Here is a 16,833-nt window from a genome sequence, read left to right on the forward strand (position 1 = left end):
GCTAAAACTGTTATGCAACTTTAAGCTAAACCTTGCACAAGTTATAAACAGGACACGAATACATCAATGTAAAAGACAACAGGGAACACAAAAGTCGGAAAAAGAAATCTATCAGTAAACAAAAAAGTACATATAAACATGAGCAGAGTAGTCTGAAAAAGAGGATCTACATGGAAAACAAAACGTACAATTAACAAAGCACCACAATGATATCAATTGTTCCAATGCAAATTATACATTACATGCCATATAATGAAGCCTTTCGAAATCTTCAGATGATTGACTTTAAATTTCACCAATCTATCCATCCATCCATCTAGCTGTCTATCTATCTATCTATCTATCTATCTATATATCTATATCTGTATCTATCTATATCCGTATCTATCTGTAACAAGATCTTTGTATACTGTAACATATGATGCACATGCGGTACTATAGCAATTCAACCTTGATTAATGATTTTATTTATATCACATTTTATACCAGCATATCAGACGAAAGGTTATGTAATAAAAACTAATAATTTTGGATAACGATATTACAGGCACCCTCCTTAGCCAGTAACTGTCTCGTTGAAGTCAGTCACTACTTGTGTCAGATATTTGTTCGTGTAAGTATAACACACATAAACCCGGTTTACTACATGACAAGTATATTATATATGTATCGTTAGTCGTGAATACTTAAATTGGATGTAGATTATACAAATCCACAATTCCTTTGTGCAAAAGAATTACAATGGTCTTCAACAATTTACGTTTATTTTATCTATAACATCCCGTCCTGTTGACTAAATTTGAACTGTAGATTTCAGCAATTTATTTTGAGAATTTAACGTCTGTAATTTGGGCCCAAACTGTTGTTTTGGATGATTGAATTTTTATCTATTAAAAACTACTCAGCTGTTTAAAACATCACGGTCCAAGTAAGATGGTTATTCTGTTCATACCTGGATGTTAATCCGATTCGGTAAGGACAGGTAATGATCATGGCCTGATTTTCATGGACACAGACTTCAGGGAATAATAAGAGCCTCTCCAGCCGTACCACAGCACACCTTGCCCCCATTGACAGGAGTTCCCACAGTTGCCTAGATAGCGCCCGTTGAGGCGGGAGTAACCGCACCAGCTATACCACCAGCCGCCCTGGCCGTAACGCTGAGAACAGTGGCTCCATCTGTCGGCATCATTGTCCCTGTCCACAGTGGAGAACTTCTGTCCGTCGTCGCCACTCATGGAGTCCCTGGCATTCCCAGTATAACCCGAACTGGGCAGGTGCAGCTTGTAACCGCTCGCCTCGCTGGACAGTCTGGACGGGGAGATTATGTACATATAGATTATATATGTATAGATTATACAAGGGTAAAAAGGGACCTTAGGTCGAGGCACACACGCATAATAACGTAATAAAAGAACACGTTTTCAAAATGTGTATCTTTCACATAAATTTACATTTTAAAATTACAATCGTTTACATTTTACATGATTGACTTTTTTCAATCTTCTAGAAAAACACGTAAATCCGCTTAAATTACGCAAGTTCCTCATTAATTATGCAAATTCATTTCATTTCATTTATTTATTATGCAAATGATACATGATTTGCATGCTCTTACCCGAAGGAACTGTATTCTGCATATCTGCTGTCCCCACTAAAATCTTCCATGTCTATCCTTAGCTTGTAGTTCCTCCTCTTGGTCAGGAGGTGGATGTTCTCGTTCCCAAGCCAGTATTCCCCGTTCTTGTTCCCAAAGCCATGTTTGTACTCCTCCCAGGTCCGGTTAAAGAGAACCGACCCGTCCTGCCTCAGTTGGATCACGGTCCATCCGCCCCCTGTACATAAATAACATAATGTGAAAGATAAGGATGAAGCATCGATACATGATTACCAACGCAAACCGGTGTTGCCTGTTGAAAAGAATTACGTTTTCAATTACAAAAGGCATCGTATGAACCAATTAAAAATATATATAACTAAATGATATAACAAAAAAAGCTTCAACGCCTACCATTAAGTCATGTACTGACTCTTCTTACAAACCTAACTGGTCACAAAAACTTTTGATACTTATGTATATATATGAATATGAATATTTATATGTATAAATAACAAATTCCGATGTTTCATTTTAACATTACCTTCACTCTCCATGTCACAATATGCCTCTACACTGGTGGAGGACAAGTCGAGGGTGTAAACTCCGCTGGTGGTCTGTCCTGACGCATGATATGCTGCGCAGTCTAATGGGTTAAAAAAAGAACAACAAACATTCATCAAGGATTAGAAGAGACGCGAACGAGTAATGTAAAGCATGACACGGAATAAGGCTATCAGAAGCGGTATGGCCGCAACATCTATCAGTTATGCTGTCATATTCTACGTGTGCATCCACGCGGGTAATCTGTGTCGTGCTGGAAGTCAATGAGCTTTCCAAAGCAAAGTTGGAAAAAAACTTAACTTGCATGGAGACATGACACAAGAAAACGATACTTTTCGATGTCCGACTAAGCTATCATTATATTCAAAACGTTACCATATATGATACGTACAACGCCAAAGCCGTAATCATGTTCGTTGTAAGCTGGACCTCTCAGTTTACATATTTTATAGCTCTTCACTGTTTGATATTTTGAGTCGAATTTGGCATAAACATGTCTGAAACTTCCTTACTTACCATCATCCCCTGGCAATACGGGGTCCTCTTGGACTGTCCAGAAATCTTGTTGAGTTGTCCGTGCTTTAACAGAAAGAGCAAACTTCAAGATTCAAGATCTTTGTTGAAAGTTCGCAGTGGACAACTTTCGCAATCACTGAATTGCAGTGACTTTACAGTTTTTCACACTGACATATTATATTGCATTTAATTTTGATTAGCTCATTTGACAAAACTTGAAATAATTACAACGAAATTATAGTACTGCTCGTAAAACTACAATTGTTCAGCTACAACATTTACAAACACTTGATAAAATACGCTCACAATATTCGAAGTAAGTTATTCAGTTCCTCAGATTTAGAATAGATAAATTATGTACGTTTAACAGGTTAAAAATTGTTTAAAAGTATCACATTGTAACTTGAGTTTGCACGTTAACGACAAGCTCTAAATTATAAATTGTAGGATATCTACATGTACTCTATGATGATGATTCAAAGATTATCACTACAATTCACTGAAATGCTGTGCGATATAACCAACTCACGGGTTTACGTTGTTAGTTGCTTTTGTTCCTAAATGATATTTATGTCATAATCTGCATAAAGTTTTAATAGAAATGGGTCAATGGCGATAATTTATAAATGTATATCTTAATTTGTCTTTATAAATTTTCCATTCGTAAAAGGATCTGGAACAGAACTCATAATCTGTGATAGATAGTCTTTGTGCAACATTGAATTCAAAGAGTTATCAAGAAAATGTATATCGACGTCTGGATAAAATGTTCGTGAATAGATTATAAATCATTGAATTGAAGTTTTGTGTGTTTAAGGTAATGGCACTGTAAAAAAAACATAAACCTACCCTCGTCTGTAGTTGTGAGCAATGTTGTTGGTCTTTGTGTTTGTCCTGACGTGAAAAATATCAATCATAGGTAAATGCAAGTAAAAGGCGCGATTTGTCCATGTGTAAGTACATAAATGAAATAGACGAACATAATTACTAAGTATGTACCATTAAATTACACTTGAAGAATTTAATACTTTCTCCTCCCGGAACTGGAATTGCATATATTTTGATACAATTTCGGTTCTTATCATTTCTTAACTCCAATTTGTGGGGTCGTGTGGCGTAGCGGCAGCGTTCTCGACTCGGAACCAAGAGGCCCCGAGTTCGAGTCCTGACATGCCAACGATCGTGTGCCCTTGGGAAATGCACTTTACACGACTTTCCTCTCTTCGCACAGGTGAAAATGAGTATTGTACTGTCCCTGTGTTGGTGGCTGTAATATAAGTTGAAAAAACTTGAGTGTGCCGTCACCACGTCTTGTGATTGCATGTTTCGGAATTAAAAAAAAAACTCCAATCAGCGTCAATTGTACAATAGCTGAGGTTAAGTCCAATAATGGAGCAAGGTCGTCAGGTCTCCAACGATGCTCAAAACAATGGGAGAAGTGGCCAAGTTCCATTCTTTGCAGTTCATTGGTAATGACTCGATGTAAGTTGAGACGCACCAAGAAAACTATGATACTGAAGCACCTTACAAAATGTCACAACTTACCGGTAAAACAGACAACTCCAGCATTTCCGCACCGTCCGTTGGCCAATCTCCAGTCCCCACAGGCTTGAAGATGTGACTCACGCCTACTACATTGCCAGTAGTAATCGATCCACCATGCCGGTCCGGTCCCTTCGCCAAAGGAGGCATCATGTGTTGCCTGCTGAGCACCAAGGAACCCAAGCTGACGGCACACCACATCTGCCATACGTCGCTCCCAACACCAACCGCAAATTGTCCCCCACTGTCCGTCGTGGAAAACCTCCACTCTTCCCTCGTGTTCCCCGGACCCTCCAACCAGGCGGGCACGTGCTGAATATTGAATCAGAACATATATGACATTTGGAATACGTCTGACGACAAGATGCTTCCATGCTAGTTTGTCTAAAATTCTATGAAGGATACAACTTATGAGCATTTTTATTGATTAACATTACATAATCGTGCCATACAAAAATGACGCGAGAAATTTCGAAGCTAATAAGAAATGGAGACACAAAAGTGTTACAGTTCGAGTTTTTAACTTCCTGACAGAAAGTAAACAATATAATCAGACTCACTAGTGTCACAGACAACTCCAGCATCCTCTTCATGCTCACAGTTATGGCTTCCCCATCCACCGTGACTGCAGTTTAGCAGACTTGTCTCATTCCCGCTACACTCGACATCATCCAGCCAGATCGGCCCAGTCCCCTGCCCGAAGGAGGCGCAACACGGCGCTGCTTCAGCACCAGGGAAGCCCAGCTGGCGACACACCACATCGGCGTCACTGAGACCGAATCCATCGTCACAAACAGAGCCCCACTTCCTATCGTAGTAAACTTCCACCCTGCCCTCGTGTTCGTCGGAACCACCAACCAGGCGGATATCTTGTGAAAGTACAAAAATGATATGATAAATTTCCTGAAGTGGAGGGTTCTCAGGTCTGACTAATCTGACCAGTGTAAGAATCTATTGTGTACGTATCTTCAAGTTGTTTTTATTTGCAAATATCTCATTGGCCACGCCGATATTCTGCTATTTTCCTTACCAGGCATAATCGGGCAAATGTATGCCTCTATAATATACTATATTGTAAATGTGAGTTAATTAGCGCCATGTCCATACCTGCAACAAAGATTATAGTAAATAGTAAAGTATGGACATATTACAACTTACTGGTACAGACAACTCCAAAGTCGTAATAATGGCTGCAAGAGGGACCCCATCCACCATGGCTGCAGCTGTGTACACTTGACTCATTTCCGCTGCAGGCTACATTACTCAACCAGATCCGTCCGTGCCCCTGCCCGAAGTAGGCCCGAGACCGTACATACTTGGCACTGGCGAACCCCAGCTGCCGGCACACCACCTCAGCGTTGGCCTGTTTGAACCGACTCCTATAATATCGATCGCAAATCGTTCCCCATTCTCCGTTGTGGAAAACCTCCACCCTTCCCTCGTGGTCACCAGAACCACCAACCAGGCGGGCACGAACTGAATATACCATGGAGCATCGGATAAGAGATGATAGATATGGTAAATTTGCTGTCATTTGTATACATAAATTGTTATGAATAACTGTTTATTAGTATTAGTAATTGTTGTGTTTATGTACGTGCATGTTGGTCGAAATACAATGTTAGATACAGGGAACACATCGGCTAGTAGGTAGGAAAGCTTCCGTTATAGTGATATAGAAACTGTTCCCACTCACTGTTGCACAGAACTCCAGCATCTTCAGAATGTGCACAGTCGTGTGTGCCCCATCCCCTGTGGCTGCAGTTTAGCAGACGTGATTCACTCCCGGCACAGTCTACATCATCCATCCAGATGGGTCCAGTGCCCTGCCCGAAGGAGGCTTCAGTTGTTACCTGCTGAGCACCAGGGAAATCCAGCTGCCGGCAAACCACCTCGGCGTCACTGAGGCTCCACTCGTCATCACATATCGTTCCCCATTGTCCGCTGTAGTAAACTTCCACCCTGCCGTCATGGTCCTCTGATCCGCCGACTTTCCGGACGTCTCCTGAACGGCACAGGATAGAGGCCAAAAGGAGTACTTTAAGGTGAATTTCAGTTGACAACAGATGATCCTATCTGGCCAGATTGTTGTTTGAGGGTTCAAGCTTAGTCAATAGTAATATATAAGAACTTTGGAGGGTCGGAGAGATAGAAGGAGCCAATGAGCAACAAGCCAGACAAGGTGCCATAAAAAAATATACTTGAACTTACGGTTACAGACGACTCCGGCATCTTCATTATGTCCGCAGTTATGACTTCCCCATCCACCGTGACTGCAGTTTTGTAGACTTGTCTCATTCCCGCCACACTCGACGTCATCCAGCCAGATCGGCCCGGTCCCCTGCCCGAAGGAGGCTTCAGTTGTTACCCTCTCAGCACCAGGGAACCCCAGCTGATTGCAAACCACATCGCCGTCCGCTTGTTGCCATGTATCGTCACAGACGGTCCCCCATTGTCCGTTGTGGAACACTTCCACCGTTCCCTCATGGGCCCAGTATCCACCAACCAGTCGGATGCCTATTTTTGCAGAACAAAAATAATAACTTCTTGTTAAAAAACTAATTACAAAGAACACAATTGTTGGGCACGAGAAGGAAAATGACAAGTCCATAGCTGTGTACAATGAACTATCAAATCAACAAGAAGTAAACAGTCGCAGGCTGAAATGTCTTATGTGGTATACTGTGTATAGCCTTAACCTCTTCCTCTTTCACTTCCTCTACCTGTAGTGTACTCAACAGTGACTTCTAGATTAATGTATAACTGGGGTCGTGTGGCGTAGCGGCAGAGTGCTCGACTCGGAACCTAGAGGTCCCGGGTTCGAGTCCTGACATGCCACCGATCTTGTGCCCTTGGGAAAGGCACTTTGCACGACTTTCCTCACTTGGCTCAGGTGAAGATAAGTATTGTATTGTCCCATGTATTGGTGGCGGTATTAATATAAGTTTGAAAAACATGAGTGTGCCGTCACCACGTCTTGTGATTACATGTTGGAAATTATTTAAAAAAAATGTATAACTGTGACAAAGTACTTTGATATAAATTTAGATCCATAGAGCAAAGTGCATCTACATTAAACATTTCATGATCAAACCTGTTTTGAAGTTTAAAGCAAAAGTAACCTTGCAGTTGCAAGGGATGTTGATAGAGGGTCCAAACAAACACCAGTTGTACGTATTACCCAGCGCAAAAGCGACCTGTCATTCATATATCATAACCATGGCATATTCAGGATCTGAAATTGAATCAATTTGAACAACAACAACAAAAAAGCAAAATAAATCGCCGAAATGTACTTTCCTTTGGATTCATTTCTTTAATATTTTATGATATATAAATTAAAGAATACATTACAAGGAAACAAAAACCTTACCGATTGGTTGCCATGGGGTCACGTGTTCGTCATCTGCAAGATAGAACCTAATAGTTAGTCTTGTAAATATCGTGCACAATTTGAGCTTTGTTCCAACGTAAAAGGAAACACCATTGAGTTAATCTCGTTAATCAGTTCAGTCGACATCGTCGACCTTCATCAGATGCCTGGTTAACTTTCCGGAATACGGAATGGGGATGGCGTCAGGAGTGACCGGAAGACGGAATCTACAACCGTCACGGTTTCAAGTGAGTTAGCTACCCGGCCCTCCATTAAGGCCCACTTTATACCCATGACGGCTAGCGGGTTTCGAGACGTCTCCGCTGGAGAAGTCTTGGGAACCGTGCAGTCACACACACCGCTGCATGCTGCCTTGGCCACCCCGCTGAGCCCAAGTGGTCACGGCTGAGTGGTGACCCGTGTTGACCTATTCTATGACATCACCAGATTTTCATGAAAATTATATACCCTAGTGAACCATTCTACATTAATCTGTAAGATTTTAAACCAGTTAACAAAGTTCATGGTCAGGCAGTCAGTCATCACCGCTTGCTGTCTTACCGTGGGTACAGATGGCTCGAACAATCTTGGGGATGTCCACATCCCTGGAGCTGGCATGCCAAAACACACGGCCTGGGTTGTTGTTAGTAATCTGCAGTAGTTGTTCTGAGCTGACACTGCTGCTCAGACCGATGGCGAACACGGCAACTTGGTCCGCGGCCAGAGCCTGGGCAGCCGCCACCACGCTGTCCCTGGATGAGTAACTTTTAATGACTATCATCACCTGAAAAGAAAAAGGGTCCTTCAATTTCAGTTTCCCTGGTCTCCACACAATTTCCAAAACCTATTCCAACAAGTGTTATCTGATATAAATGCAAGAAAAATCTGTTAAAGGTGTAATATGTGTAAACTTGGTTAACTCTATATTACTACAAACTCATCTAAATAAAAGACGGCTATGTGATGTGATGCCTTTTGCCCAGTAATCATAAGAGGATAAATCATGACATCTAGGGGCTGAAATGTCTAACACAAACCCTTGGAACAGGCGCAGGCCTCCAAGCTGCATTTTGACGGGCGAAATCCAGCGCAGATCCGATACGTCCGCAGTAGCTACTTCCAATGGCTTTCATTGCGTCAACTGTAGATTCCTTGTCTGCATAATCTCCCAATTTGAACTCCAATCTGCATCATGAATCAAAATTGTTAACTGATTGTTTGAATGATGCATACATGTAGGTCTTCTAGAGCAAGAGTCCCTAGACCAGATTGCTCTAATTGCCTGGTCTGTAGATTCGACATTAGAAATTGTGGATCCCAATGAAGTAAAATCTTCAATTTGAACTGTAAGTATACAATATATATACTATAATATGAATTGATAATTAAATAATCAGAGCTTGTAAGATTTTCGAATGACGGGGCACTATGTCTATGTAGAAACGTTCTGAGCCACTAGTGATTGCAACTTGCATGTTCTACACTAGTACTGTATTTAGATTAGTTTACATCTACTCTCATCTACACTTCTACTAAAATACTCACATGTTGCTCGACCATCTGCATCGCATAGCACCAACCCTGGTATCATCCAAGCTGATGGTAAAAGCGTTCAGCAATGGGATCGCAACATATTTGGAAGTTTGGGAATAACTGTCCATAATGAAGAATATATCCGGCTTCAAATCACATTGCCCTTGTGGTCCTTTCGAAATTGAAAAAGAAAGAAGAGTGCCATTCAAAATGTGATCAATCCCTAAAATGCATTTCATCCCTAAATATTATGAAAGTTGAGTATATACTAGAATAACTGGCGCCTGGAAGTGCCAATTGGGAAGTTAGAAAACTGGTCGAAAGGTGCTGATTTTTTTTACATGCTTACGCAGGCAAAGGCTTCTATTATTGGTTTCATGGCTACAACAACGTATTTAGAAAAACAAGAGGCACTCTATGTCTTTCACAATTCTTCATGTTCCGAATAAGAAAAAATACATGCTCAAGCGTCCAACGTGCAGAACAATGTTTTACATTGCATGCTCACACTGAACTAAAGAAGACGATGCTCTGTACCTCACAGCAATATTTCAACACCTGCGGCTTTATAGCGTGCAAGAAACCTTCAACCAAGCCTACCAATAGGGAACCAGCGTTCCTTACCGGGGCTGGGACTTGGTGTCAGAAGTGGGATTGGTGTTGTTGTGAGAGGCGGGTTGGTGGTAGAAGCGGGCGGCGGGCTGGGGCCGGCAGTCCTCGGTGGGCTAGAGGGTGGTGGTGACAAACAGCAACACTGTAAAGGAAGAAATGTGATGTCCATTGGCATTTTGGAACCGTCTTGCTATATCATGCAGTATTAGGATATTTGGATGGCCGTTTCTTGGAAATATTGAGGTTATCGGTTTACATTCACTAGTTCAGCTACAGAACTTGCGTCTTTATCGTCCATTTGCTGTTTAGTTTCTTGCTGTCTTGTTACTTATTGCTGTTTTGTTATTGTTATATACCATTGAATGTACTCTTTGTCAGTGCATGGTGGGGCTAAGATTAGCAACCTGTTAGAGTTGCAACTTCCTAGAGTTATACAATAGGACTGCCTTGTTTAAGAAGATAACAGCACTTAGTGAAGCGCCTTTCATTCCTGTGATATTTATACATCGTACTTACCGAGGCAGCAGGTCCAGGTGGACCAGGAAGGCCGGGGCTGCCGGGAGGGCCGGGGTCTCCACGTGAACCGTTTGCTCCGGTGTCTCCACGAGGGCCAGGAGGACCAGTAGGGCCAGGAGGGCCCGTAGGACCAGTCAGACCATCTCTCCCGTCCCTTCCGGGGTCTCCTCTCTCACCGGCTAAGCACCCTTAGAACATCACATTGCACGCAGATATGCAATTCAACAATAATTATTTCATTCATTCATTCATTCATTCATTCATTCATTCATTCAATAATTAGCATTTTAGATACTGTACTGCTCGAGTTGTTGAGAAGACTATCTTATGCAAAGAAGTGTTTAAAAATGGTTTTCAAATAATAGCTTTCGACAGACCAGCCAAAACAGATGTTCACCATACCAGCACAGTGGAATGGATATTTTAATACACTTGTGTCAAAAAAGGCTATTCTGCGAAGAGATGGGGGTGGTGCAAAACAAAACAAAACAAAACAATTCAAACCAAACAATTTTAAAGGCCTGTTTCAAATAAAATGAAAAAAAAAAGCTTCGTGGTGTGGTGAAGCCATAAAAAGTGTCATATGGTATTGTCTCTTTCATTGTGGATTCAAATTAATGCTGAAATCAAGATTGGAAAAACAAATGCAAAAATATTCCTACCCCCTAGAGTCGTGGGCAGTGTGATCTTATTCGCAAAACTTCCGGCGTTAAACACAGATCTCTTAGCCCGGTGATGCACTTCAGCTCCGTACAGAAAGGTGGCGCTTTTGTCACGTACCGGTTCATCCTCACGACCGCCGGGGCCCAGTTGACTGACCTGTCGGGTGACATTAGACACACCTAATAAACTCTGTACTGTTCGGTGCGTGGTTACTAAACCAACCTGTGAGTAATGGTTTAGTCTCGTTCGACAGGACGACGGGTTGGCGACGGTCCAACTCAGCCTACCGTGCAATTTGAACTCGTCTGTCGGGTCTGCAGTTCTAGACTAAGGGCCACAGGGGACAGATTTTCTCCTGAATGCACATTCGTGCACGTACTGTTAACTTTATCTAACTGCGTGTCAAGGTGCCATTATCATTACACACAGACTTTTTAAACATAACTCCACCTTCAAAACTACAAAATACAAAGCAAGCATGTACCAGTCTGAGTTGTGCTCCATCCACATAATAAATGTTTCTGGTAAAGATTGACTTTAAAATTGAATATAAAGCTAAACAAATGTATAACTTTAAAAACAGGTCAATGAATGACAACTCATTATCACAAGGAAGACATTTTTTTGTACCCGTGGTCTGTTTTTTGGGTGTGTGTGTGTTGGGAGGGTGAGCGGTTACGAGTCGACTAGGAAACGAACTACAGGTCATTACCCCCATAGACATTACGTCAGCTCTAATTATCTGGGATTTTCACAGCATACGTGCGAAAATTGTGAACAGAAATGCTAAAAAGTACAGTTTGAACACTATTGAATTAATTGCAATTTTTCGTAAGGCGTCCGAACCCACAACCGGAACCTTTGGGTCGAAAATTTAACTACTACGAGTTCGTTGTAAACTGTAAACATGCGACATACCTGCACGTCAAGGTGTTCCTTCCATTGTTCTATCTTCTGCATCTGGGCTTTCAGTTGAGCATCCATTTCCTTTAGGTGCGCCAGCTGGGCTTCCATTTCCTTCAGGTGCGACAGCTGGGCTTCCATTTCCTTCAGGTGTGTGTCTGTTTCCCTCAGGTGCGCCAGCTGGGCTTCCACTTCCTTCAGGTGCGTTTCCTTTTCTTCCAGGTGCGACAGCTGGGCTTCCATTTCCTTCAGGTGCGCCAGCTGGGCTTCCATTTCCTTCAGGTGCGACAGCTGGGCTTCCATTTCCTTCAGGTGCGACAGCTGGGCTTCCATTTCCTTCAGGTGCGACAGCTGGGCTTCCATTTTACTGAGGTCAACCCCCTGCCTCACCAGTACGAACATGGTGACGAAGCTCACAATCACGGCTGTAGCAGCCACGATCAGAGATCCGACTATCGCCAGCCCGGTGTGGCTTCGCTTGTCACGCCCGTAAGTCGCCTCGTAAAGCTTTTCGGAGCCCATTCTAAGATATTCCCGCTCCAAAAAGTAAATATTCGTAGTTGTACAGACAGTCCCAACCTGTACAATTATCTATCTGCGACTGACTGAATCTAAAGATCATTATCACTTTGAATCCAGTTCTGTTCTCTCATTGGTTGTAAATACCAATTAACTCATTCGGAGCTCATCGGAGACCTTCGGGTCTGAACCGAAGGTTGGCGAATGGGGCCGATTCGTGCCCGATGATTCCCGATTGCCACCGTCATGTCACTCGGCACAAGGAAGGAATACCGATGTAATTGGTGCCTGAGGGTCAAATTGTCTTTACTAAAAGATATCGTTTTAAACAACTCAAATCACTTAGTTTGTGATTTAGTTCTTAGAGATTCGATGTAGGTTTGTCCTTCCTAAAGATAGTCGTAAAATATGTGGTTTTTAGAAACAGATTCTGTAGTTTACTTTTGGCTCTTATTTTGTCAACAATTACTGGGTTCACTGAAGCCGACAAGAGGTCGTGTTTTGTCTCTTTATGTTACAGACGAAGTTTCAGCGCTTTACGACGATCTTGGTAAATATCATGGAGAAGGAATGCCAAATGTAAGCTAACACACTGGCTACAAAATATCATAATAGTAACCTGACATGAAAAAATCTTAGCCAAAGACAAAATCATGCAGGGCATAATGTAGTCTTAAAAAGAGCAAGACGAAGGTTATTGACCTACATGTACAACAGCTACAGTATCTGATGAATGGACGTGACGGTTTTGCCCATGTTCATATTTTAAACGAAATTGCCCTATCTGTCGGTATGCACAGCAATAGACAATATGAAACAAAATATTGCATGTATTCATAAACATATCCCACAATTTCTTAATTTAACAATAAGGAGTATATTTTAAACTACATGACGTCACGTCCATGGTAACTTGGAGAACATCGGAGACCTTCGGCTCGTGCCCGACAGGTGACGAGTACAAACCGAAGTTGGCCGAATGGGCCCCATGATCTCCCACTGCCTTGCCGAACAACTAAAAATAATTAGTGCGACTCTTGCCTGGGGCCCAGTTTGTTTTGTCCTCTGATCTTTAACAACTCAAAACTGTCGTATTTACCACCCAATTCGCGTTCCTTTCCTAGATACTGGTTTGTTCCTTGCGACGCTGATAATAAAAGATGCGAAGTATGGAAACGGATGCTGTAGTTTGGTTTTTGAGCACATCATGTGAACAACAGAAGCTGCCCTGACTTGTGAACCCTGAGGTCAGGGACGACCGGTTTTAGAGACGCAAACTTAGAGTGTTGTGTTTATACAGAAATCAAAATGCATGAAATGGCCCCAAAATACAAATTCAGCTTCCCCATGGCTCATAATACGGTGAAACATATCTAAAACCTATGATATGAGCAAACACAGAAGCATGCCATCCATATGATTAAGTCAGTGGCGTAGTGAATTGTTAAATCCTTAGTAGCGTGTGTAGCACCGAACAATGTGATCCATGATGCGTTTAGAACTATGATGCTTCTTAGTTGTATCTTTATCGGTTGTATTTTTGGCCCGTACACGTCTAAGGTACATTTTCAGACATTTTATACTTCAATGACTTTTGTATAAACACACCGCGCTGAACCAGTAGAAGGTCGGTAACGATGGGCTCAAATTAACCCCTCAGGCTGGAACAATCAGCCGCTCACTGCGCGTCTAAAACCGGTTTTACTCTCCAAGCAGAGGTTTGGGGTTCAGGTATATTTTTGTTTTTAGGCTTTTTTGTATCGGGGTTTCTTTTTTGCACTGGCTGGATGTGTGATAATCCACCACAGTAAAGTTTGATATCCCTAATGATAAGTTGATGGTTCCCGGGGAGGAGCACTGTCACGTTTCCTGAATAGGTTTGCCCCGCCCCGGGGTGAGTGCCGGCAGAGGTTGAGTTGGGTGAAAAAAGAATTCCAGTGCAAAAAAGAAACCCCGATTTAAAAAAAAAAGCCTAAAAACTCGCCAAAAATACCCCCAAACGCAAACCTCTGCTTGGAGAGTAAAACCGGTTGGCCCTGACCCGACGAGATGTTCTCACAGGTCAGAGGGGACTGGCAACTACTGTCTTATACTAGTGTTGTCATAATTACAGCTAAAATCAAACTGCAGTAGTAGTAGTTTCTAGATTTGGCCCCAACAAAACTAAAAAAAATTACATTGAAACAAAAGTATTTTTTGGTTTTAAAATTCTTCTCAAGATTGGAGGTCAAACTGAACCACAGGCATTAATAGCACTCTTTACATTTGTACATTTGTATTCACATATTCTACCCAGTGATTGTCTCAACTGTAAACGGGGTCTTTTGAGCTCGTTGTACTAATCGGCTTGTACTCGTTGTCTGTAGGACTAAATACGTGACAAAACACGACCTCTTGTTGGCTCAGTGAACCCAGTAATTGTTGACAGAATAAAAGCAAAAACTAAACTTCAGAATCTGTTTTAAAAAATCAGATATTCTACTTTTACCTTTGGTAAGGACAAACCTACATCGCATCTCTAAGGACTAAACCACAAACTGAGTGATTTGAGTTGTTTAAAACGATATCTTTTACTGATAACAAACCGGCCCTCAGGCACCAATTACATCGGTATTCCTTCCTTGTGCCGAGCGACATGATTGTGGCAATCGGGGATCATCGGGCACGAATCGGGGCCATTCGGCAAACTTCGGCTCGGACCCGAACGTCTCCGACGTGCTCTGAATCTCCGTGTATGGCTAAAAATATAACTGACGCAATACAAACTGGGTGTGTTGCAAATTTCCTAACCAATCAGGCAACAGGAACGTTGGGTTAGAAGTGACATCATATCTTTAAAGTCAGACAGTTAAAGAGAAGGCTTTGGCCTGTCTGACTGAATTTACTTTTTCGTACGGGTATATCTAACAATAGGCTCCGAACAGATGAACGAGACATTTACAGCAATGTTTAACAGAGAATGACTTTTAAGAGAAACTGACTCTTCGTGTTTCAAATTTGCTGTTCAAGAAAATATCAACACCCCAGAAAAATTAAGAAATGAAAAAAAAAAAAAAACAGCAACGTTCAACTTGACGTTTCCTGGTCCCTAACGTACTGGTCTGTTTCTGTGTTAGCTTATATCGTAGGTCTTGGACGTATTTTAACCGTATCATATGAGAAAGGAAGACGTTGGATTTGTATTTTAAGGAATTTCATGCGTCAGTGATTTCTGTATAAACACAACACTCTAACACGCCTAAATTTGCGCCTGTAACAAGTGGTTACACACAGCGTCTCTAAAACCGGTCTTCCCTTACCTCAGGGTTCACAAGTCAGGGCAGCTTCTGTTGTTCACATGATGTGGGCCAGAACCAAACTACAGTATCCGTTTCTAAATTTCATCGTAGTAAGGAACAAACCAATATCCTTTTTATGAAAAATATTACCACTGAGGAAGCGATTCGCATTGTAAAAAAGACACTTTTGAGTTGTTAAAGATAAGAGGACAAACTGTGCCCAAGGCAAGTATCGCACTAATTATTTTTAGTGGTTCGGCAAGGCAGTCGGAGATCATCGGGCTCATTCGGACAACTTCGGCTTGTGCTCGTCACCTGTCGGGCACGAGCCGACGGTCTCCGAAGTTCTCCGAGTTACCATTTACGTGACGTCATGTAGTATATTCTTTACTGTTACATTACGAAATTATGGCATATAGAGCAGGATGTATTCAGACACAATTTCTGTGGAAATAAACCTGCATTTTATTCCAAAGGAGCAACAGAGTTCAACGACACCAATATGTACGCTTTTATAATCACATGGACGTCATGTGATGCGGGAGAAACAATGATTTCAAATAGCTTTAACGCCAGTGGTTGATAGGTAGGTTTAAACTAAGCCTTAAGCTTGCACCAGTTATAAACAGGACACCAACAAAGCAAAGTAAAATACAACAAGGGATACAGAAGTCATGTTGATCTACCTATCCATGCGTCTCTCTTTCTTTCTATCTATCTGTGTATACCTGCCTGTATCTATATGAAAAGGGACACATTTACGATATTTGTTACAATATCATATTTATGTAGTTACTAGTCACCAACATGGCATACTGAATCAGAGCTTTATAATATATAGATAGAGCTAGAATGTTAGATACTAAAAGTTCTCACGAGCAGGTACATACCTTATTTTGTAAGCCCGCAGCTATCTTAGTGAAGAGTCTCTCACTTTTGTGTTTAACTACAGTACCTATAAATACTGTGCATGGCATCCATATCAAGTATATACCGGTACCCTACTCAGCTGTACATTCCTACTAGACACAACGACAGTATTTTAAACTAGCCTAACTAGCCTAACTGGTGATGACATCTTACTATAACCACATGCCGAAATTATATGAGTCTTAGCTTAGTCACTAGCTACTGCCGCCAGATATTTATTTGTAAATTTAGTGCATTGAAGTATTGACTACATGGTAGCAATGTTAATGGCTCAATTTTGGGTTTTA

The 16,833-nt window shown here is 41.8% G+C and overlaps 1 protein-coding gene across 1 annotated transcript; it reads right to left on the reverse strand.

The window, feature by feature from the left end:
* Nucleotides 1-326: 326 nt before the first annotated feature.
* On the reverse strand, nucleotides 327-12,403 carry LOC109481396 (deleted in malignant brain tumors 1 protein-like). Its single transcript, XM_019783955.1, has 13 exons — nucleotides 12,049-12,403; nucleotides 11,835-11,985; nucleotides 10,916-11,072; nucleotides 6,431-6,736; nucleotides 5,916-6,224; nucleotides 5,378-5,695; nucleotides 4,780-5,088; nucleotides 4,223-4,531; nucleotides 3,527-3,571; nucleotides 2,678-2,740; nucleotides 2,142-2,243; nucleotides 1,619-1,835; nucleotides 327-1,311 (listed from the first exon to the last, which is right to left on the reverse strand). Exons 1-13 carry the CDS (start codon nucleotides 12,339-12,341, stop codon nucleotides 990-992), a joined length of 2,901 nt encoding a protein of 966 aa, XP_019639514.1. The 5' UTR covers nucleotides 12,342-12,403; the 3' UTR covers nucleotides 327-989.
* Between the last annotated feature and the right edge of the window lie 4,430 nt (nucleotides 12,404-16,833).

This window comes from Branchiostoma belcheri, unplaced genomic scaffold, assembly GCF_001625305.1.
Source record: "Branchiostoma belcheri isolate BF01 breed outbred unplaced genomic scaffold, Haploidv18h27 scaffold55, whole genome shotgun sequence".
Classification (NCBI taxonomy): domain Eukaryota; kingdom Metazoa; phylum Chordata; class Leptocardii; order Amphioxiformes; family Branchiostomatidae; genus Branchiostoma; species Branchiostoma belcheri.

Bases quoted from the DNA above. Each gene is read 5' to 3' on its own strand.
- LOC109481396 (XM_019783955.1), bottom strand. From the start codon at position 12,341: ATGGGCTCCGAAAAGCTTTACGAGGCGACTTACGGGCGTGACAAGCGA. The intron at 6,225-6,430 runs GTAAGTTCAAGT...TGTGCCGTTCAG, and splicing joins TGCCGGAGTCGTCTGTAACC to GAGACGTCCGGAAAGTCGGC. The intron at 4,532-4,779 runs GTGAGTCTGATT...TTCAATATTCAG, and splicing joins TGGAGTTGTCTGTGACACTA to CACGTGCCCGCCTGGTTGGA.